Source organism: Callionymus lyra, chromosome 6 (assembly GCF_982586985.1).
Source record: "Callionymus lyra chromosome 6, fCalLyr1.hap1.1, whole genome shotgun sequence".
Lineage (NCBI taxonomy): Eukaryota > Metazoa > Chordata > Actinopteri > Syngnathiformes > Callionymidae > Callionymus > Callionymus lyra.
This window is the reverse complement of record NC_141823.1, coordinates 6985886-7011256: the sequence shown is the minus strand read 5'-3', so window position 1 is coordinate 7011256 and position 25371 is coordinate 6985886. Positions and strand designations below refer to the sequence as shown.

At 37.6% G+C, this 25371-nt stretch overlaps 1 protein-coding gene across 2 annotated transcripts in view; it reads left to right on the top strand.

The window, feature by feature from the left end:
- sema4bb (sema domain, immunoglobulin domain (Ig), transmembrane domain (TM) and short cytoplasmic domain, (semaphorin) 4Bb) overlaps positions 1-25371 on the top strand; it is a 76627-nt gene that overhangs the window by 47199 nt on the left and 4057 nt on the right. For both annotated transcript variants that reach the window (XM_087793347.1, XM_087793345.1), the window contains exons 3-14: positions 6749-6909; positions 6968-7030; positions 9426-9524; positions 11638-11749; positions 12959-13075; positions 14433-14590; positions 19605-19786; positions 21380-21530; positions 21589-21799; positions 21870-21985; positions 23663-23820; positions 24397-24488. In XM_087793347.1, coding sequence (XP_087649473.1) covers positions 6749-6909; positions 6968-7030; positions 9426-9524; positions 11638-11749; positions 12959-13075; positions 14433-14590; positions 19605-19786; positions 21380-21530; positions 21589-21799; positions 21870-21985; positions 23663-23820; positions 24397-24488 — 1620 coding nt within the window. The remainder of the gene's footprint in view (positions 1-6748; positions 6910-6967; positions 7031-9425; positions 9525-11637; positions 11750-12958; positions 13076-14432; positions 14591-19604; positions 19787-21379; positions 21531-21588; positions 21800-21869; positions 21986-23662; positions 23821-24396; positions 24489-25371) is intronic.

Below are 25371 nucleotides of genomic sequence, written 5' to 3'. Positions count from 1 at the left end.
TATCACTATATATCGTATCATTGACCCTGTATTGTGATACCTATTGTATCAACAGATTTACCCAAACCAGGATTTCAGTACGTTTTATTCCCTAAGTTTTCTTTTTGTTTTTATTTTTTGCTGATTGTGAAAGTGGCCCCAGTGTTTTTGTAGCGAGCCTCCAGTGGACACTTGATGAACTGCAGCTTTCTGGTGTGCTTGAATGTCACATGTTGCCCCTCGTGTGTTTAAAACGGTGTCAATCTTGTAAAAACACTAATGAAGTGATTAATCATAATCAAAGCTTGCATCCGTCGATTTGACTGAGACACAAACGACGAATATTTGAGCTGATTCAATAATTCAGTCAACGGTTCTCAGTCTTGAATCCTTGACGATATTAAATCTTCACTGTCGTGGCTCTCGTTCTTTTATTCAATCAACTGATGGGGTTTTGTCTAATTAATTGCCGGCAGATCGTCGTCGTCGGATGAATTCTGCAGGCGGAGACGGACATTTGAGTGGCAAATGTTTCTGTTGCTGTTGGGAAATGTGGCTCTTTCAAGCGTCTCAGTCGTGGGTTCGACGCCGGCGTCGGCCACCGTGGTCCTGAGACGACATGGGACGCGGTGGTATTCAATAATTCAGCGTGTTATCTCGGGCTATGAAGCAGCCGTATGGACGCGATGGTATTATTCGGGCTGAAGGGTCTTAAAAGATGGCATTTGTTTCCATAATGTCACTGCATCCAAATGAGCCTCGAGTAGGTTTAGTTCGGTCAATGATGATCTGCAACATATTCTTCCTCCTCTCTCTGTGTAAGTTCTATAACCACTTCCATTAATAGGATTGTGTATTGGCAAGAATATTTGTATCACGATACAGGGGCAGCGATACAATAAATAGTGATACTATAGGAAGAAGTATATATAAGTAAGTAAGTAAGTAAGTAATATTTATTTATATAGCGCTTTTCGAGACCAGGGTCACAAAGCGCTTTAACAATCAAAACAATACTCAAAACAGTACATACTTCAAAGATCAAGACAACACCGAGAACAACAAGTTCGAGAAATTCAAGGAAAAGCCTGCACAAATAGAAACGTCTTAAGATGTTTCTTAAAGGAGTCAGTAGATCCATCAAGCGCAAAGAGAGAGGAAGATTGTTCCAAAGCTTAGGAGCAACAGCCTGAAAAGATTTCTCTCCTCTGGTCCTGAGTCGTGTGCGTGGAACCATCAGTAGATTCTGATCCACAGACCTCAGAGCCCGAGCTGGGGTGTAAGGCTGGATCAGATCAGTGATGTAAGGAGGAGCCTGACCATGAATAGCTCTGAAAGTAAGAACCAGAATTTTAAAGTTGATCCTGAAAGAAACTGGAAGCCAGTGAAGAGTTTTAAGGATCGGAGAAATGTGAGTTCTCCTACTTGAGCAGGTCAGAATTCTCGCTGCAGAGTTCTGAATCAACTGCAGACGAGACAGCTCCTTCTTATATATATATAAGTATACATATATATATGTGTAGTATTGTCCAGTACTTGACTCTGGTGTTGCAGAATTTACAGACCACATGACTCTTGACGAAGTTTTTACTGCTTTCATTTGTTTTCAAACCAAAATATGAACAAACTTCAGCTTTAAGAGCTGTTGGAGTCTCTGTATCCTCTCGTCCTCAGTCATCGCTGGGATTTCGCAGGATTTTATTCTTCCTTTAGCTGCAGAGGACGTAACAACTGCTGCTATCTAGTGGCCGGAAGCTTAATTTGACAACAATAATGAACAAACACCGTTTATATTTGCATGTTAACATATAAACATGGGCTTTAAAAGCTGCTGGAGTCCACTGTATCCTCTTGTCCTCAGTCATCGCACGGCAGGACGGAAGTTTAATGGCAGCACAAAAAATGAAAACTTTGAATAGCTCGGGAATATTTGCACATTAATTGTAATTTTGTTTTCAAGCCAAAATATGTCTAAACATCGGCTTTAACAGCTGTTGGAGTCTCTGTATCCTCTCGTCCTCAGTCATGGTTGGGATCTTGCAATCTCACTTTGTTTCAAACTATCACGACAGATCTTTTCCGAGAAGATTTTAAACCTTATATGATGTCAATCATCACTATTGTTCTGTAAAGCTTTACTTTCTAATCTTCTTCCCCTCTGGCTTCATTCTCCTCTTCGTCTTTCTTAGTTACTATCCAATACTGTGAAACATCAAGTCCACAACTTCCTCGGGGGTCCAGGTACTTGGAGCAAACGCTAATGCAAAAGTTCACATTTATTTAAAGGTTTATATTTTAAAGACACGTATTACCTGCAAAATATGGGTTTTGTTTTTAAATTTACACACAATACTTTCCACTATACTTTATTGATATTCAACAGCACTAAAGCAATGTATTTTATTTGGCTTTCAAATAATAATTTATGCTAATCATTAGTAGTTAATATTTAAAAAAAAGTGTGTATACAGTTGAATAATTAGGTTTAAAAATATATAACAATTAACAGGAAAATCTTTGTGTTTGCAATTTAACCTCCGGCCACTAGATGGCATTCATTTAGTCATTACGTCCCGATTAGCTAAAGGAACAATGCCATACCGCGAGATTTCTGCAACGTCTGAGGACGAGAGGATACAGTGACTCCAGCAGCTATTAAAGTTGGACATATTTTCGTTTAAAATCAAGTTTAATCAGTTACGACTTCTTTTACTTTTTCTTAGCATTTTAACTACATTTTGACAGAATGTTTTGATAATCAATTGCTTATGAAAACTCGTGCGACCCAGTTCTGATCTACAAAAGAAACTTCATTTATGTGGGTTCAGGACAGGAGCCGGAAAAAACAACAACGTTGTTATGTAGAAACGTCCCGGACAAGTGGACTAATGGAGATGATTCCGTCGACCTTTTGTTCCGATCATGAAGTGCTCTCTCGTTCGGGGAAATATCAAAACCGTCTCCGTCTATTCGCCAGAAAGGTCAACGTCTCAATCCGGTCCTCCGGTTACCTCGACGCCCCCCTTCAGTGCGCTGACCCCAGCAGACGCCGCTCGACTCTGGGCAGAAGCTCCACGAGTAGCGCTCGTTATTTCCTCGTCCGTCTGGGAGGAAGTCGCCGTGATTGATGTCAGAGCTTCATATGCCGAGCGAAGGCCGTTTCTCCGGGTCCAGGGAGTGTCCCGGGCCCCTGCTATGATGGCTCCGTCTCTGGAGATGCTGGAGATCCTTCCTCTCCGATCGCTCCTGAAGAGCTGATATTCCCCGAAACACAAGGTTTCTGAGCAGCAGGAAGACGTTTTCCCTCCTGAATGGAATCGGTCTCTCATCGATTCCAGATGTTCGATTTGAAACATGGTGTTGATCGGTTTGATTTTGGACACGATGTGACTTGTGCAGCTGCGTTCACTCCCCAGACCTTCGAGCTGCAGAGCTGTGGGTTGTAAACAGTCACTGGTTCCGTTTACATTATTGCTCGATGGAAGTTTATCGCTGACATCACAGCATTGAGTTGTTTTTTATTGACTTTTTTTTTTTTTTCAAGCTTGAATCAATCTTTTTGAATAAATAATTTCAATTACATCTTTATTAAAAAGTTCAATTAATAGTAATAACATTTTTTGGCATATAGAGCTTGATCTTGTAGTTCCAGGAATTAAAAAAATAATGTTCCAAATTCAATATTTTTTTCATTTTTTATACTTTTAAATTCAATTTAAAATGGTTGGTGTAATAGAGCCATCTTTACTAGACCAATCCAATCGAGCACAGAGCCACTCGCTCCAACTTTTAAATTTGCTTCAAAAACTACAAAACCATGATGAATTAACCGACGGTGGTTTTGGGTCGTCATGTGATCGTGTGTGCGTCGCATGATTGGCTGAGAGTTGGATCAAGTAGCTCGGTACTCTATTGGTATTGTCTGGTGGAGCTGTTTCACCAATTTATATTGACTTTCAAAGGCTACAAATAAAACAAAGTGTAATCTCTAACCATTGGAAATAGAATATCAAACTTTATGTACAAATGTATGTATTCATTTGAAAGTATATGATTTTTTTTCTTTTCAATTGTTAAAAAACAAAACATTCAACCCTTTAATATAATAATTATTGAATTCAATTATGAAAGAAATGATTAAATGCGTAAACAAACAATGTTACAATAATTAAAAATGATAAAAGATGAATCGTCTGAAAGGTTAAATACTCAGTACTTTGATGGACTGATGTACTTCCATACTTGTCTCCCCCACACTGCCATTAAAGTTCCACTGCAGTAAATATTGATGTTTACAGCCTCGGATACGAGCCAGTGATCCTATTTGGACGAGCAAATGGAGTCTGTGACCCTCGGGCAGGACGAGTGAGCTTAACATGTTTGGAACTCCAGCCGCATAAACATTTACAGAAGCAGAGGTTGACAAACAACACACAAGTATCTGTTGACGTGTCCCGGGCGACCTCCGGTGACACGCCGAGACGAAGGATGATTAAATCTCTGCTGGCGATGGAGACGAGTCCACGATGTTGGACCAGACGAGACCATCAACTTAAACGTTGAACAAACTGTTTTCTGACAGAGAGATTTTGAAAGCGGAGGCGAAGTCGACACTTTTTCACTTTCACGACAAGATTAGCGAGCGAGAAGTAGTTTTTTTTTATGAAAGAGTTGATGCTAAAACAATGTTTTATAATGATTTGAATCATTCAACTGATGCAACAATTCATTTTATGTAGAGGATTTAAGACCCGAAAAATAATGGTATGTTTATTTATTTGATTTTGGATCAGTGTCAAATGGGCTGAATGTGTAATTAATGAATCTATTATTCATTTCATTTCTACTATTTATTTAATTTCTACAATTTATTTCAGTGTTATTTTTACATTATTTCTAAATGTATGTATGTATTTATTTATAATTTAACAACACATTAAAAATAAATAAAACGTAAGGTCTGCATTTCAACAGTTGGTTCATTTTCTTGTAAATAACAGACGTTTTTTTTTAAACATGTCTTCAATATATTATTACTTATCAATGGATACTGTTATTATTTTTTTTTTTTATTATTAATTACATTTTAATATATATAACGGTACACTGCTTAAATTATTGTACTTGTATTATTGTTATTTTTAAATTGTATTAACATTTTTTGTACATTTTTTAATTCCATTTTTTCATGATCTTCATCGCTTTAATATTTTTTGGAATAATTAAAATCAGTGACTTAATCATTTTTATTTCATCTGATTTAGTTAAAATATTTAACTTTATTTATTTGATCAATTAATTTACTTGTCGTCCTTTTTTTTTCCAATTAACAATTTCTTTGGTAATCACAGATGATTATTATTTAGCCTCAAATATAAATGTTTTTGTACAAATCAGTTCAAAGTTTTTAAATGTATTACTTCCATATTCAAGTTCTGTTATTGTCAAATATGCATGTATTAAGACATACAACATAAATGCAACCGTGGTCCTCTCTGACCCACGATCCAAGACATTAAAGACATTAAAGACGTTAAACAAGTTACATGAGCAAATATTTATTTTATTTTAAATAAACCTCGTTTATTTCATTATTTTAAGTCCAAATCCTTTATTTCCATTCATAGATGTGACATCAATGAAAGAACCCGAAAGATTAAACTGTATTTGATCCAATCGAGACTGTTCTTGTACAAGTTCTTGACGGTTGATTGATGTATTTCTTTGTATCCAAGTATGTAAACCTGCGACAACAACAACAACATTGTAAAGCAGCTCAGAGCGACTCCTTGTGATGCTAATGAGGTGAATCGATGGACGACAGATACAAAGAGTCGTCTCTGGGCAGGAGCGACACAGGAAGTTGACTTACGGCTCTGATGAATACAAGAAGATTTAGTTTGTGTTGTGAAGGAGAAACTGTTGCTGCTGCAGAACTTTCCTGAGCTCAGAGAAGTGAGGACACGTATGACAAGATTTCGGTGGAGTCGAGGGACACGACTTACATCCCATAATACACAACATTATTCCCCTCGTGTATTAATTCTGGTTCTACTTCTTCAACTCAGACTTATTTTATCTGGTACACAGCGCTCGTAAATCTGTCGAATCTTTTAGTAAGACTTTGAGAAGCTATGAAGTAATACTGCGAGGCTCGGTAGTTTTACTTGATGAGGCTCCATCCTATTATGATTACTCTAAGTTTCTGTAGTATTACTCAGCAAGGTATCGCAATATTACTCTGCAAGGTTCCCTTGTATTAGTATACAAGGCTTCTTAGTATTTCCTCACATGGCTCCGCAGTATTACTCCACAAGGGGTCAGTTGTTTTACTTCCCTTGGCTTAGTAGTATTACTCCGCAGTATTATTATTCTGGGAGGCCTCTTCGTATTACTCCATGAGGTTTAGTCGTTTTACTCCCAGTGGCTACTTAGTACTACTCCACAAGGTTCCGTTGTATAACTCCGTGTGGCTTCGTAGTATTACTCCGCGAGGTTCCGCAGTATTACTCTGCAAGGCTCTGTAGTTGTATTATTCTGGGAGGCCTCTTCTTATTACTCCACGAGATTTGGTCGTTTTACTCCCAGTGACTCCTTAGTACTACTCCACGAGGTTCTGTAGTATTACACAGCGAGGCTTAGTAGTATTACTCCGCTTGGCTCTGTTGTATTAGTCTGCGAGGTTCCTTAGTAACACTCCGCGTGGCTCGGTAATATTACTCGGCAGGGTTACGTAGTATAACTCATAGTATTACTGTGTTTCCTTCAGATGCCAGAGAACGCTCGTCCAAGAGGTTTTCCTCGAAGGGCGTCTTCAACTACACGTCTCTGCTGCTCAGCCAGGAGGACGACATGCTGTACGTCGGAGCTCGAGAGGCTCTGTTCGCCCTCAGCCTCTCCGACATCAGCAGGACCAGACTGCAGAAGAACGTGAGTCTCAGGCAGAACTAGTCGAACACAGAGGAATGATCTGCTTCCACTCTTGCAGCTGACCTGGGACACCCCTGCTGGCAAGAGAGAGGAGTGCAGCTTCAAAGGAAAGAACCTCCAGGTGAGAATTGACTTAACAAATATATAGTTTGAAATAAGATGTTCTACTAAAATGCAAAGATAACAACAAAGATATCATTTACATTTCAAATGTTTCAACTTGGAAATTCCTTTGTTTAACCACTAAATACATTTTTAATTATTTAATTCAAAAATACTATATTGAAAGGTTGGATTTGTTTTATTTCAATAATTGAATTCATCCAAAAATGAAATCAAACAAAATGTTGATTTAACAAACCAATATATTGGATTATTATTTTATAATTATGAACCTTAAACACAAGTGCATTTTTTATCTTCTTTTAATGTTCAACACAACTCTGATGTGTTTGAACATAAAAATAAAATGAACAACAAGAAAACTCAACTGACCTTTATTAAACAAAAATAAATGCATTATTTCACTGTTTATTATTAATTATGTTTTATTTTAAACATTCACCAGTTTTATTTACATGTTACAATGTACATTTTTACTAAAATATGAATTTATATTTATTATCTTATTTTAATTCAAGTTCAAACTAGATTAAACGTGAATAATTGAATCATTAAATGTTACATCTGTCTCTCGACAACAACCTGAACCTGTTTAAAGACATTAAAATCATTAATTTCAAGTCATTCAAAAGTTTGTCTGTGATTTCTGGCTCGTGGATGAAAGTTCTTCTCCTGGAGCTCCAGGGCCTGAAGTGTCAGTCATTGTTCTGAGTTCGATTCCCACAGTTTGACTTGAGAACTGATGAAAAGAGCAACTTTTCTCAGAAGATGGAACAAAACAAAACAAAAAACTTAATTTCACCTTCACTTTGTCAATCCAAGAGTCTATTGGAGTCTCTCCCAGCTCCTCGGGGCGAGAGGCGGAGGACTCTCTGGGGTCAATAAGTACTTTAAACGAGTGTATCCACCTGTTTGTTTCTTCCCTCCCATCCGTCACCTCGACGACTCCCTCGTTCTTTTCTCTCCTCTAATCTCCTCCGTGCAGCGACTTAAGTCTCTTGAACACAATCTTTTTCTTCACTTGTTGCTGCTTCTCTACGTTTATGTTCATCTGTACCTGGTTTTAGTGAAAGAGAAGCTGTTTTTATTCCAGTGTTTGTTTTTATCGCAGTTTTGTTGTTTGTTTTTATTACAGTGGTGGTGTTTGTTTTTATCGCAGTTTTGTTGTTTGTTTTTATTGCAGTGTTGTTTGTTTTTATGGCAGTGTTGTTGTTTGTTTTTATTGCAGTGTTGTTGTTTGTTTTTATGGCAGAGTTGTTGTTTGTTTTTATGGCAGTGTTGTTGTTTGTTTTTATGCCAGTGTTGTTGTTTGTTTTTATGGCAGGGTTGTTGTTTGTTTTTATTGCAGTGTTGTTGTTTGTTTTTATGGCAGAGTTGTTGTTTGTTTTTATGGCAGGGTTGTTGTTTGTTTTTATGCCAGTGTTGTTGTTTGTTTTTATGGCAGGGTTGTTGTTTGTTTTTATGGCAGTGTTGTTGTTTGTTTTTATGCCAGTGTTGTTGTTTGTTTTTATGCCAGTGTTGTTGTTTGTTTTTATGGCAGGGTTGTTGTTTGTTTTTATCACAGTGTTGTTGTTTGTTTTTATTGCAGTGTTGTTGTTTGTTTTTATGGCAGGGTTGTTGTTTGTTTTTATGGCAGGGTTGTTGTTTGTTTTTATGGCAGGGTTGTTGTTTGTTTTTATTGCAGTGTTGTTGTTTGTTTTTATTGCAGTGTTGTTTGTTTTTATGGCAGTGTTGTGGTTTGTTTATATCACAGTGTTGTTGTTTGTTTTTATGGCAGTGTTGTTGTTTGTTGTTTGTTTTTATGGCAGTGTTGTTGTTTGTTTTTATGGCAGTGTTGTTGTTTGTTTTTGTGGCAGTGTTGTTGTTTGTTTTTAATCTAGTGTTGTTGTTTGTTTTTATGGCAGTGTTGTTGTTTGTTTTTAATCTAGTGTTGTTGTTTGTTTTTATCACAGTGTTGTTGTTTGTTTGTATTGCAGTGTTGTTGTTTGTTTTTAATCTAGTGTTGTTGTTTGTTTTTATCACAGTGTTGTTTGTTTTTATTGCAGTGTTGTTGTTTGTTTTTATCACAGTGTTGTTTCTTTTTAATCTAGTGTTGTTGTTTGTTTTTATCACAGTGTTGTTGTTTGTTTTTATTGCAGTGTTGTTGTTTGTTTTTATGGCAGTGTTGTTGTTTGTTTTTATTGCAGTGTTGTTGTTTGTTTTTATGGCAGTGTTGTTGTTTGTTTTTATTACAGTGTTGTTTGTTTTTATGGCAGTGTTGTTGTTTGTTTTAATCTAGTGTTGTTGTTTGTTTTTATGGCAGTGTTGTTGTTTGTTTTAATCTAGTGTTGTTGTTTGTTTTTATCACAGTGTTGTTGTTTGTTTTTAATCTAGTGTTGTTGTTTGTTTTGCAGACGGATTGTTTCAACTACATCAAGATCCTGCTGCGCCTCAACAACACTCACCTGTACGTGTGCGGAACATACGCCTTCAGCCCCATCTGTGCCTACATCGTGAGTCTTTAGTTGTTTTACCTCCTGCAGCGGTCAGTACCTGAACTTCTACACCTGCTTCCAGCATCTGTAAACACATGAGTTTGATCCATGAGACTCCAGAGGATTTTTGTGTGTGTGTCAGAGACGTCGCATTTTTTTTTCTGCATAAAAATTTCCCAAAAATGATACCTAATTATCCAGAAAAGTTTAAAAAAAATTAACACAATTAATCGTTCATCAGGATTTATTGTTTGTCATTTTTAATCTTTTCTCGCGATTAATCGCTTATCACGACTCATCTTCTGGTATTTATGATGTTAATGAATAATTGATCATCATGATTATTCATTCATTCATTTTTTTTTGTTAAACATATCATGTGCACACATGAATATGTTATCGTATTTAATGGTGATTAATCTAAATTAATCGACAGCTGCTCTGGATTAACCCCATGTTGCTGTTCTTCTCTGGAGTCTTGAGGATCTGCTCAGACGAGCTCCTGTCAGCAGAAACACATGCGACTCTAAACTCTTCACGTCAGACGAGCAAACAGGAAGTTTCTCAGAAACACTCATCGTTTTGGACGAAGATGTTTGTGTCACGACTGAGACTCTGAGGACTTGTTTGGAGACGATGGATGAGTTTCAGGAGGAAGTTTAAACTTTACAAACTTACAGGTCGAGTCACACGAGTCTGTCGATCGAATGAAACTAAAATAACTATTTATGGAAGTAAAGTCTCAGCGAAGGTCCTCGTGTCGTGCGTCAGAGTGACGTCAGTCCTTCGAGCCGCCCTGAGTCTGTCCCAGCTAGTTAGGGGCGTGAGGAGAGACTATAAACAGCAGTTAAACATGCATGTGTTTGGACTTTAACTGCACGACTTGGAGAAAATGTTCGTTTTACGTTAAAGCGAACAACAAACAAAGATATGAATGAAAACACAGAAAAAAACTCAAATAAAATGAATAATAAAAATCAAAATAAAATAAGAGATTGCTTGTGAACACATCTTTCAAAGTACACAATACAACCTTAAAGTAATATATTTGTTCGGCATTTCTCTTCTTGTGTAACATTTTTATGATTTTAAATATGAAAACATACAAAACTATAAAAACAGAATATTACAATGAAGTTCATAATATAATAACATAAAATGATAAAAGGTTCCTTCCATGATAGTGTAGATGTTGAGGTATTAAAAAGTATCAACAGAATTAGAAAAAATATTTTAAAAATGTTTAAGAAATTAAATTGAAAAACATGTTTGTGTAAGATTTCATTAACGGGAAACAATAATTTAGTTTGGTGGATTTTTAATGATTTAAAAGTATTAATTAAATATCACATAAAAAAAATGTAACAAATGTATTTTTCCCACACGTTTAATTGTAGTAAATCATCGACATATTCCTTCTAATTGACCTTAATTTGGTATCCATCAGTTTTGTGGGTTTGGGAAATAAAAACTACTATATAAATACTATTCAAATGTATGTGAAAACTATTTGGGGGTCACACTATGTACTCTGACGGTTATATGGGCCGTCAAGCCCGTCGCAAATAGTTTTATATGATGGGAAAACTTGAAAATAAATAAATAAAAGGACATTTCTAAAATAAGATTTGATTGTATATAATTAAATAAAAATGGTCCAATTGAAAAATTCTACAGAAAAAAAACAATTAAATAAATCAAATACAAAACAAAAATGGTGTAATTTTACATTTCATTAAAACATGTTATAAACAGAAAATATAAAACTAATACCTATAAAAGGAAGAAAAGAAGTGATCGTTCTTAACAAAGCTCTACTAGTTGAACTAGTAGTAATATGATGAAGCTTCATGAAGCAGTGTCATTAACTTCAGAGTCCACTAGATGGCGTCTCTGCACTACTTTCCTTTGTTTTGTTTTTTGAACTGTTCTAATAAAACATCATTTTTAAAGTGATTGCGCCACCTACTGACCTGAACAACATGACACTGTTTCATGAAGCTTCGTCAACACATCACTAGTAAACGGTTGAGAAAGCCTTCGTTGGGACTGTGGGAGGAAATGGGAGTGAATGCAAACACGAGAGGCTGCTGATAGGAAAACTGACGTAAACGTTTTAATGTGGCCTCAGAACACGACGACGTTCACGCTGGAGAAGGACGAGGCTGGCGAGGTGCTGATGGAGGACGGGAGAAGTCGCTGCCCCTTCAACCCCGAGTACAAATCCACGGCCATCATTGTCGGTGCGTGATTTTTCTTCTGACGCAGGTTTGATGACGAGTGTTGCTGTGAAAACTCTCTGCTGTGAGAGTCTGTTTCTCTTCTTCCTCCCTGACACATGAGCAGATGTTTGAGACGAGGGAGGAACTGGTCATGTGACCCGTAGGTTGTTGGTTTATAGTCAATAGTTTGGATATTGACGTCAACACACCGTCTTCATATGAGACTTAACTTTTTTTTTTTTAAATTGACGTTTACTGGATAAAGATTTTGTCCCTTTATTGACCAACAAATGTCATAAACACCTGTGTGTGAAGCTTTTAATGACTTTTCAACAGCAGTTAATTAGTTTATTATTTTTATCATCATTATTTTTTGGTTTACATTCAATTGTGTATCAAATAAACATCCGGCCTCTAGATGGCAGCAGTCATTACGTGCTCTGCAGCTAAAGGAACAATTACATCCTCCGTGATTCCGGCGATGACTGAGGACGAGAGGATACAGTGACTCCAGCAACTTTTAAAGCTGATTTTTGGACATATTTTGGTTTGAAAACAAATGAAAGCAGTTACGACTTCATCAAGAGTCATGTGGTCTGTAAATACTACAACACCAGAGTCGAGTACTCGACAATACTACAAATATATACTTGTTACTACGATACAACATAATGTGCCAAAGCTTGTGAATGTACTCTAGACATTTCTGCATCATTAATAGAAGTGTGTATTGTCAAGAATCTGGTGATATATATATCATGATACAGAGGCAACGATAAAATATATTGTGATAGTGTAGTAACGAGTATATATGTGTAGTATTGTCCAGTACTTGACTCTGGTGTTGTAGAATTTCCAGACCACATGACTCTTGACAAAGTCGTAACTGATTTAATTTGTTTTCAAACCAAAATATGTCCAAACATCAGCTGTAAAAAGCCGCTGGAGTCACTGTATCCTCTCGTCCTCAGTCATCGTCAGGATTCCCTAGCGGCCGGATGTTTAATTGCAACACAAAAATAAACAAAACGCTGTGAATATTTGCATGTTAATCGTACATGAAAATAATTGATACAATTCTTTTGACAATATCACATAATTTTTGTGAACCTATTTTTTCTTACACTTCAGTTGTGTTTCAGAAAATCTGCGTCTAACTTAGAAATCCTGTGTGTCGAGTGTGTGTCCAGGTTTGTGTTGTTCACACACGTGTTGTCGTCTCTCCTCCAGACGGCGAACTGTACACGGGAACCGTCAGCAACTTCCAGGGCAACGAACCCGTGATCTACAAGAGCCTGGGTCAGGGGACGGCGCTGAAGACGGAGAACTCTCTCAAGTGGCTGCAAGGTAAGCCATAAAAAGGGCAGCGATGGTTAGCGAGCGGCGGCGGCGGCTAATGGATGCCGGCGGCGAGCGCTATCGTGGTCGCACACGCTCACCAGAACAGCTGCTGCACTCTGGGAACAATTAGGTTCTCTTGTCTCTTCATCCTCAAGCAATTACTCTCCAGCAGAGGTTCACGAGCAGAGACGTCCTCGCTGGAGTCGCTCCAGATTACTGACGCACACAGAAAATAGATTAAAAACCGTCTCTTTAAATATACATTTTTAAGGGTTATTTATGAGGCAGCTTTGACCTGCAGGGCGTCACGGGTAGGATTATAAATAATGATCATGAAGAAATGCTGCTAAATAAAGATTTTAATCAAATTCAAGAGGTTTACAGCTGTAGTGATGAGTTCACTGAGAGGGAGGGAGACACAGGATTTTATTTGGGTTAGAAGATTCATCTCAGTTTGATTATTCATGTCTGATTATGATTTTTAATCAACTTGTTTCTTTCCATTAATAATCTTATTATAAAGTCATAAAAACTCAGTAATGCTAACGCTACATGCTAACACAATAAGGAGTTCTAGGAGTGAAAGTTTATTGTTGTAAATATGTGAAGTAAGTTTAAATTCCTCGTCACAGTTTGATTATTCATGTCTGTTTTAGAGTTTTTAAAACGATTTTCCATTAAAGATGTTATTACATCGTCAAAAATCCCTTAATAATGCTAACACAACATGCTAATATAATATATAGATCAGGAGGGAAAGTTTTTTATTACAACATTTTGATTATTTATGTCTGTTTAACATTTTTATACTTGTTTTATGTCATTAAAAAGTATAATTAAACCCCACAATAATGCTAACCCAACATGCTAACACGATTAACAATTCCGGGAGTGAATGTTTATTATTGTAAATATGTGAAATAAGTTAAATTCCTCATCATGGCTCGATTATTCATGTCTTTTCAACTAGTTTTTACCTTAAAAATTATATCACAATACAAAAAAAATCCACAAATGTATATTTATTATTGTAAATATCTACTTTAACATTAAACTACTCATCAGAGTTCGATTATTCGTGTCTGTTTAAGAGTTTTTAACATGTTTTCTCAGTTGAAAATGATTTTTCTAAGATAATCTACATTTCAAACATTTCCACAGATATAACTTTGTAACTAACAATGGCCGCCTCAGTGTCATTGTGTTGTTGTAAGGTTGTGTTACGGTTTGTTAATGTGCCACACAAAGATCTAGAACTTGTTTCAAGTGTATTCCTGACAATGATTGACCTTCTCTTCCTTCTCTTCCTTCTCTTCCTTCTCTTCCTTCTCTTCCTTCTCTTCCGTCCACGACTCGTCCTCAGACCCCGTCTTCGTGGGCTCCACCTTCATCGAGGAGAGTCAACCGGTCGGGAATCCGGTCGGAGACGACGACAAGATCTACTTCTTCTTCAGCGAAGCGGGGAAGGAGTTCGACTTCTTCGACAACACCATCGTGTCGCGGATCGCTCGCGTTTGTAAGGTAAGACACACACACACGCACAAACACACGCACAAACACACGCACACACACACACAAGAATTAAAATGTTTTTCTTTTTTGATTGATTTATTTATTTTTCATCATTAAATTCAGTAATTTATATACAAATATTTTAACAACTAATTTGAATTTGTTTAATGACTATTTTTAAATTTATTTCTAGGGATAAATAGGTTTTCTTATTTTTTGTTTTATTTTTATTTTTTGGCACTTATAGTTTGATATTCTAATTCTAATAATAAAAAATATATATATTTACAAATTCAATATTTTTAAATTCGTAGCATTTTAAATTCAATAATAAATCACGATTGGCTAAACGTTCAAGTAGCTCGGAATCTTTTGGTTTTATATTGAATTTAAAAGGCTACAAATTCATAAATATTGAAGTAGGAAAGTTCATTTTTTAATGATTGAAATTAAATTAAAACATTGAACACTGTAAAAAAAAAAAAAACTTTTATTGTAATTAAATTATTTTAAATAAAAACGTATACGCAAACATTGGAATTCCATTATTTAAAAAAATGCATTAACAAAACAAAATTTAAATAAAATAACATCATGTAAGAGAAACAGTGAAATGAAAGGACATGATTCTGACGTCACTCATAAACCTGGTACCTCCTCCTTCTGCTGCATCACCTCGTCTTCCTCCCGACTGTACAAACACGCCCCCCTCCTTCAGCTTCCACCGCAATGTCATCTCCTTCCACCTCCACCTGTGCATTAGTATTCAAGACGGCGTCTGCGCCGCATTCTTTTAGTGGCAGCTGAAGACTCTGATGCTGTCGCTGAAGACTCTGACTCTGAAGACTCTGACGCTGAAGACTCTGACTCTGAAGACTCTGACGCTGAAGACTCTGATGCTGAAGACTCTGATGCTGAAGACTCTGACTCTGAAGACTCTGACGCTGAAGACTCTGACTCTGAAGACTCTGATGCTGAAGACTCTGATGCTGAAGACTCTGATGCTGAAGACTCTGACGCTGAAGACTCTGATGCTGAAGACTCTGACGCTGAAGACTCTGATGCTGAAGACTCTGACGCTGAAGACTCTGACGCTGAAGACTCTGATGCTGAAGACTCTGATGCTGAAGACTCTGATGCTGAAGACTCTGATGCTGAAGACTCTGACGCTGAAGACTCTGACTCTGAAGACTCTGATGCTGAAGACTCTGACTCTGAAGACTCTGACGCTGAAGACTCTGACTCTGAAGACTCTGACGCTGAAGACTCTGACGCTGAAGACTCTGACTCTGAAGACTCTGATGCTGAAGACTCTGATGCTGAAGACTCTGATGCTGAAGACTCTGACGCTGAAGACTCTGATGCTGAAGACTCTGATGCTGAAGACTCTGACGCTGAAGACTCTGACTCTGAAGACTCTGACGCTGAAGACTCTGACGCTGAAGACTCTGACTCTGAAGACTCTGATGCTGAAGACTCTGATGCTGAAGACTCTGACTCTAAAGACTCTGACTCTGAAGACTCTGACTCTGTAGCGTCTGTTCACGACGCGTCAATCTGAAGCGACTCGTTCCCACGACATGTCGGAAGGTTCCGTCGAGCTCTTCCCTCGTCCATAAATCCATGGATCCTGAGGCGACTGATGGTTTTAGTGTTTGTTACATGAAGCCATCAATAGTTACGAGTGAACATAAAACCAACACTATGACCTGCAGCCTCTTGGAAGACTCGTTTGACTTGTTGATTCTTTAACGTATGACTTTAACATTTTTTAAAAGTTGTTGACATGTGGTTTATTTGACAATTTAATTTCAATTTTGAATATTATCAACATTTTTACACATACAGTTTGATGTTCACGCCAATTATTCAAAAATTAACTTTGCAAATTGAGTATTTTTTTAATCTGTAGTCTTTTACATTCAATATAAAAATGTTGTTATGATAGTACTAAAAGAGTATGAAGCTACTTTCTGTCAATCACGGTGACGCCAATATACCAACATTTTCATGATGATTTTAAAAAGCTACTAATTAAATTATATTAAATATGGAAATTTCATTTATGAGTTATTGGAATAAGAATATCAAACTTTAAGTGTTAATTAAAAATGCATTCAATTAGAAAATTTTCAAATTCCTTCATTGAACTATTCTTTCAATATAGAAATGATTCAATTCACCAAGAGATCAAATGCTTAAAAAACAAACTTTATATGAAAATAAAATAAAGAGTCTTAACATTTCAAATGTTTGATTGAACCAGTCAATAGTCTGATGTCACTAATACTTCCTGGAATTAAAATCCTTTTTTAAGTTATGAAAATAAATAAAAAATCTCTATTTTCAGAAGAGAAAAAGGTTGTTTTTTTAATTTGAGGAACTTTGAAAAAGTATTTACTGATATTTTCCCCCTAAAATAAAAAAATAAAAATGTCTTAATGGCGCTTAACTTCTTTGTCAAAAAAGTTATCTTCGCCAGGTACTGACCACTGCATACAGAAGTCAAGTGTTCATAATGATATGGCTGATGGAAGAGCAGCTTGTTACTCGTGGGCGTCGGCAAAACTTCCTCGTAGTTCCAGGGAATCGTCTCGTCCAACTTCCTGGAATGAAACCGTGACTAAGAGTGAAGTTCAGCAGCAGCAGCTCTGAGATGTTTGTTACGAACACTCGAGTGTTTCACTGATTATCAAACTCTCACCTCAAGTTACTTTATTGACAATCGCCCGAGACATTACGCAGGGGTGTCAAACTGGTCCAGAAAAGGGCCGAGACGGTGCAGGTTTTTGTTCCAACCAGTCAAGCACACATGAGTTAACCAATCAGGTGTCGGCTTAAACAAGCAACACCTGACTGACAATTAATTGATTACTGTCTTCAGACGCCTGATTGGTTCAACTTTATGTGCTTGACTGGTTGGAACAAAAACCTACACCACCCCGGCCCTTTACTGGACCGGTTTGACACATGTGCATTAGAGGAATCCCTGGGTCGACCCTAGAGTCTCATGATGGGTCAGAGTTAACTCAGGTGGGAGTTGCTCCTAAATTTGACCAGGTTTAACTTCAGAGTCTATGTCTCTCCCCGTCTCTGAATCCCTTTCTTTCTTTTACTCTCTCTTTCCATCTCATTCTTTTTTTCTCTCTTTCTTTCTCTGTCTCTATCTTTATTTCTCCTTCTCTGTCTCTTTCATTCTTTCTTTCTCTCCGTCTATCTCACTGTATTTCTTTATCTTTTTCTCTTTAGTTTTTTATCTCTCTTTTTTTTCCTTGTCCGTATCTCCCTCACTCTCTTTCTTTCTTTCTTTCCTTCCCCATTTCCGTCATTGCCTCTCTCTCTCTCTACCTTTCTTTCTCTCTATCTTCCTCTATTCCTTTTCTTTTTTGTCTCTCTATCCCCCTCTCTCGTTCTCTCCCTCTTTCTTTTATTCTCTCTCTCCTTCTCTCTCTCAAAGACTCTCACAAACGCAAATATATAGATTTAGCCACAAAATAATACAGACTGAATAAAACACAAACAAATACAGGTTTTACCAATAAAAATATATATAATTGAATCTTAAAAAATACTAAAAAGGACTAAAACAAAAATATAAAGATAATAAAAACATAATTAACAAAATAAAGATACAAAGCCTAGTCTTTAGAAGAACAGATCCTGAAGAATCCAGTGAACTTAATAATGAATGAGTTCTAGTTGAAGATAAACGACTGTAGTTTAAAGTCCTGGAGAAACAAGTTCTCGCTGACGTTGGTTCTGAGCAGAAGCGATGGAAGTGAAAACATCTGTCAGCGTTCTGAGCCCAGAGAAGGAGTAAATATTTGAAGCGTGAGAGAGACCAGAGCTCGTGATCACACTGTTGCGTAACTTCTGGACCAAACTTATCGAGGACTCCTGGCTCTGCTGTTGTCTTTAGCTCCGCCCACTCCTTCCTCCACACTGTTTGTTCAGGTGTGTGCGCTCACGTCTGCGGAGAAGATCTTCTCTCCTCGTTAGGACCAGAAGCAGGTCCTGCTCCAGCAGATCTGTGTGTGTGTGTGTGTGTGTGTGTGTGTTTAATACTTCCTCCATGTGTTTGTGTGTCAAGAAGTTTTGTGTGTCAAGAATTCAGAAAAGAAAAAAATCCTGAACAGTCGACAAACATCCCTCGAAATACGAACCACCTGATGTGTAAACAAGACGTCGCTCTTTGACCCAGTTTATTTTTTTTACTTTTTAATGATCTTATCATGATCTTCTAATTACTTTTTTGAATTAAAGTGAATCTTTATTATGGGTAAAAAAAAACTATAAGTAAGTAAAATGCATGGTATCAATGTTTTTTTTACAATGATATATATATATATATTTTTTATATATATATTTATTATGTTTTATCATAGTTCTTTCTTTAGATTCTAATGTTAATAAAATAAAATAATTCTATTTCTAAAAAAAAGTATATAATTAACTAGTTTATAGTTAAAGGGTATTAAAAATAATAATAATAATTAATGGGAAAATGAGCAGTGTTAGTTCATTTTTGTGTTGCAGTTAAACTTCCCGCCTCTAGATGGCAGAAGTTATGTCCTGCACAGCTAAAGGAACAATGAAATCCCAGCGATGACTGAGAACGAGAGGATACAGTCGACTCCAGCCGCTTTTAAAGCTGATGTTTGGACATATTTTTGTTTAAAAACAAATGAAAGCAGTTACGACTTTGTCAAGAGTCATGTGGTCTGTAAATTCTGCAACACCAGAGTCAAGTACTCGACAATACTAGAAATATATACTTGTTACTACAGTGTCACTATATATTGTATTATTGACCCTGTATCGTGATGTGTATTTTAACAGATTCTTCACAATACACATCATTAATGTACATCATGTTTACATGTTTTTAATGTTTATTTAATGATGAATAACGTTGATCTTTAAATAAAATAAAATGCTAAACAACCAAATGTATTTCAGTAAAATAATCTCGTAGAAATCTTGGTCCAGATGTGGACGACGTCTCACCTGGTTGTTCCTGCAGGGCGACCGAGGAGGCGAGCGAGTGCTGCAGAAGAAGTGGACCTCCTTCCTGAAGGCCCAGCTGCTGTGCTCTCTGCCCGACGACGGCTTCCCCTTCAACATCATCCAGGACATGTTCGTCCTCAAGCCCACCGGAGACAGCTGGGAGAGCACCGTCTTCTACGGCGTCTTCACGTCCCAGTGGTGAGTGATGAGTGATGTGCTTTCATCTCGCCCCCTCTCAGTGAACTCATCAGTGTAGCTGCCGGTATTACGCAGGTTGTTCATCGTCGAAACACGTTGAACTCGCCGGTACAGCTGCAGGTTCTTGATGTTTTTCAGCAACATCATAATATTGACTGTTTAAATTTAACATTTAAAACCATAAAACTTTGACAATAAATTGTATTTAAATGTTTTTTAAGCATTTAATTGTTTTAAAAAAAGTTATTTCAATAATTTGGATTTTTATTTTATATTAGTTCTTTTTTTTATACAATTTAATTAAAAAAATGATCTTTCCAAAATGAATGATTTTATTTTACACATAGTTTGATATTGCAATTCCAATAATTCAAAAATAAATGTTCAGTATTTTTTAATGTGTAGAATTTTCAATTCAGTATAAAGATGTTGATACAATATTGCCCCCAGACCATACCAAGCGACGCGAGTAACAGTTAGCGACGTGAGTACAGTTAGCGACGTGAGTCCAGTTAGTGACGTGAGTACAGTTAGCGACATGAGTACAGTTAGTGACGTGAGTCCAGTTAGTGACGTGAGTACATTAAGCGACATGAGTACAGTTAGCGACGTGAGTAACAGTTAGTGACGTGAGTACAGTTAGCGACGTGAGTAACAGTTAGCGACATGAGTACAGTTAGTGACGTGAGTCCAGTTAGTGACGTGAGTACATTAAGCGACATGAGTACAGTTAGCGACGTGAGTAACAGTTAGCGACGTGAGTAACAGTTAGTGACGTGAGTACAGTTAGCGACGTGAGTAACAGTTAGCGACATGAGTACAGTTAGTGACGTGAGTACAGTTAGTGACACGAGTACAGTTAGCGACGCGAGTAACAGTTAGCGACGTGAGTACAGTTAGTGACATGAGTACAGTTAGTGACATGAGTACAGTTAGTGACGTGAGTACAGTTAGTGACATGAGTACAGTTAGTGACATGAGTACAGTTAGTGACATGAGTACAGTTAGCGACGCGAGTATCAGTTAGCGACGTGAGTAACAGTTAGTGACATGAGTACAGTTAGCGACGCGAGTATCAGTTAGCGACGCGAGTAACAGTTAGCGACGTGAGTACAGTTAGCGATGCAAGTTCAGTTAGCGACGCGAGTAACAGTTAGCGACGTGAGTACAGTTAGCGACGTAATTACAGTTAGCGATGCAAGTTCAGTTAGCGGCGCGAGTACAGTTACAGTGTGAGTACAGTTAGCGACGCGAGTACAGTTAGCGACGCGAGTACAGTTACAGTGTGAGTACAGTTAGCGACGTAATTACAGTTAGCGATGCAAGTTCAGTTAGCGACGCGAGTACAGTTACAGTGTGAGTACAGTTAGCGACGCGAGTACAGTTAGCGACGCGAGTACAGTTACAGTGTGAGTACAGTTAGCGACGCGAGTACAGTTAGCGACGCGAGTACAGTTACAGTGTGAGTACAGTTAGCGACGCGAGTACAGTTAGCGACGCGAGTACAGTTACAGTGTGAGTACAGTTAGCGACGCGAGTACAGTTACAGTGTGAGTACAGTTAGCAACTAGCTAACGGTCCAGGTGTCCGCAGGTACAAAGGGGCGTCGGGCAGCTCGGCCGTGTGCGCCTTCACCATGGCTCAGGTGGAGCGAGCCTTCAGCGGGCGCTACAGGGAGGTGAACCGGGAGACGCAGCAGTGGTACACCTACAACCACCCGGTGCCCGAGCCTCGGCCCGGAGCGGTGAGTTCTCGTCGTCCTCCCGATCCGTCGCTCTGGTCTGACTCTTGTTCGGTCGCAGTGCGTGAGCAACCACGCCCGGCAGATGGGGATCCAGTCGTCGCTCCACATGCCCGACAAGGTGCTGAACTTCGTCAAGGATCACTTCCTGATGGACAGCGTGATCCGCAGCGCGCCGCTGCTGCTGAAGCGCAGCGTCCGCTACACGCAGATCGCCGTGCACAAGATCCAGGGCATGGAGCGAGCGTACGACGTGCTGTTCATCGGGACGGGTTCGTAGCATCGCACGTGACTCAGACTGACTCAATCTGACTCGATCTGACTCCAACTGACTCATGGCAGATGACGGGAAGCTGCACAAGGCCATCAACGTCAACGACAAGATGCACATCATCGAGGAGATGGTTCTGTTCCCTCATCCTCAGCCCGTCCAGCACATCGAGCTGGACCCTCAGAGGGTAAACTGTCAACATGTGCAGCGTGTACTAGTTACTGGTCACTAACTCACCACAAACATCACGGATCATATCAGGCTTTTTTAATGTCAATAACATAAATGTTATTATATGTGAGTCACTCGTTGAGTTTCAAAGTAATTCATGACTCATGTCTCCGCTTGTTAAATACACTAGTGTGTAAGTAAGTTAGTAAGTAAAGGTTATTTGTGCATCAGTCCTGAAGCTAGTTTACCATAGTATTGACTGTAGAGAAAACTTGCATGTAAATGAGTTGATTTACCTCCAGACCTTGAGTTTGACTCATAAAACTAAACTACGAGAAATAACTACAATTGTTTACTACAACTGCTATTATAACTACTACTATTACAACAACTACTACTATTACTACAAGTGCTATTATAACTACTACTATTACTACAACTGCTATTATAACTACTACTATTACAACAACTACTATTATAACTACTACTATTACTACAAGTGCTATTATAACTACTACTATTACTACAACTGCTATTATAACTACTACTATTACAACAACTACTATTATAACTACTACTATTACTACAACTGCTATTATAACTACTACTATTACAACAACTACTATTATAACTACTACTATTACTACAAGTGCTATCATAACTACTACTATTACTACAACTGCTATTATAACTACTACTATTACAACAACTACTATTATAACTACTACTATTACTACACGTGCTATTATAACTACTACTATTACTACAACTGCTATTATAACTACTACTATTACAACAACTACTATTATAACTACTACTATTACTACAAGTGCTATTATAACTACTACTATTACTACAACTGCTATTATAACTACTACTATTACAACAACTACTATTATAACTACTACTATTACTACAAGTGCTATTATAACTACTACTATTACTACAACTGCTATTATAACTACTACTATTACAACAACTACTATTATAACTACTACTATTACTACAAGTGCTATTATAACTACTACTATTACTACAACTGCTATTATAACTACTACTATTACAACAACTACTATTATAACTACTACTATTACTACAACTGCTATTATAACTACTACTATTACAACAACTACTATTATAACTACTACTATTACTACAAGTGCTATTATAACTACTACTATTACTACAACTGCTATTATAACTACTACTATTACAACAACTACTATTATAACTACTACTATTACTACAAGTGCTATTATAACTACTACTATTACTACAAGTGCTATTATAACTACTACTATTACTACAACTGCTATTATAACTAGTTCAGTCAAAGGTCCAAGTGTTTTAAAAACAAGGAAGCGACTGAGGCTGATGTTGGTAAAAGTCCAACATTTGTCACTTGAGACTTATAAGTGAGTCACTGTAGACCTGGTTCTAGTGAGATATAAGGGACTCGATGGTTCTCTTGAGCGTTGAACCAACATCTGAGGCTCCTCTGTCAGTGACGTGATGTTTTTCTTACTGATCAAGTCTCAGGACGAGAGTTTCACTGACGTGATCAAAACTGATGAAGATGATGATGATGATAAAGATAGTGATGATGATGATGATGATGATGATGATGATGATCAGCATCATAGATGAAGATCAGAACTCTTGGCTGAGATGGTCACAGTGGTCTGTGCTGCAGGGTCTCCTCTTCGTGTCCTCCTACTCGGGTCTGGTGGAGGTTCCTGTGGCGAACTGTTCCAACTACCAGAGCTGTGGAGAGTGTGTGTTGTCCAGAGACCCCTACTGTGCCTGGACCGGACGACTGTGTCGAGACGTGAGGATGGCGCCTCCTGACAGGTACTTGTACTGACAAGTACACACAAGTACACACACACACACACACACACGCACATGTGCACCAGTGCAACTACACACACACTAGTGCAAATACACACACACTAGTGCAAATACACACATACACACACACACACACACAACCTTAGTACAAATACACACACACTAGTGTAAATACACACACACACACACAACATTAGTGCAAATACACACACACTAGTGCAAATACACACACACAACATTAGTGCAAATACACACACACAAACAACACTAGTGCAAATACACACAAACTAGTGCAAATACACACACACACAATTAGTACAAATACACACACACAGACATGGCCACAATTTGTAGTAGAGTTTAGTAGTAGTACTAGTAAAGAAGCAGTAGTAGTTTTAGTAGTAGCTATAATAAAAAAGCACTAGTAGTTGTTAAAGTGTGTTTCTGCTACTCTTGTACATGTACTACTACCACTAGTAATAACATACTAGTGGTAGTAGTATCTTAGTAGGTAGGAGTAGTAGTTGTAATATTACAGTGTACTTGTTGACAGTACCTTCACCTCTTGTGTTTCAGTCACTGGCAGCAGGACGTGGAAGAAGCCGACACGTCGGCCATTTGTAACAGAACTCTTCCCAGCGGCAGGTCGTTCAGACCCTCGTCCTCCCGTGAGTGTCTTTGTCGATAAAGTTGCAGTTCTGCACCCACAAATGTTTGATTTTACTCAAAAGCTTATGACCAACATGGATGTGTAGCACCACCTAGTGTCGTCAGAAACAACTACAAAAGTCAAGATAATTCTAGTTTGAAGCATGAGCTAAATCTGGCATTAAGTGGATTTATAATGATGCTAACTGTGATGCTAACTATAATGCTAACTGTGATGCTAACGAGGATGCTATTTATGATGCTATATTTGATGCTATCTATCATGCCCACTCTCATGTTATCAGTGACACTAATGATGATGCTAATGGTGATGCAAACTCTCATGCTAACAATGACGCCATCTATGATGCTATCTATGATGCTTACTCTCATGCTAAATGCTATATTTTACGCTATATATGATGCTGTCTATGACGCCATGTATGACGCCATGTATGATGCTACCTATTATGCTTGTATTTCTTTCATGCTAACTATGATGCTATCTATGATGCTACCTATTATGCTTGTATTTCTGTCATGCTAACTATGATGCTATCTATGATGCTAACTCTCATGCTAACATTCATGCTGTCTATGATGCCAACTTTGAGGCTAACTACAATGCTATCTATGATGCTATCTCTCATGCTAACAACGATGCAAACTATGATGCTAACTCTCATGCTATCTATGATGCCAACTATGATGCAAACTGTTCAATTCAATTTTATTTAAAGTGTTATTATTGTTATCATATCTTATCATAACAAAGTTATCTCAAGACACTATACAGTTGAAGTAAGACTATAAACTATACTATACTACAAACTATGATGCTATCTACGATGCTTACTCTCATGCTAACAACGATGCTATCTACAATGCAAACTATGAGGCTAA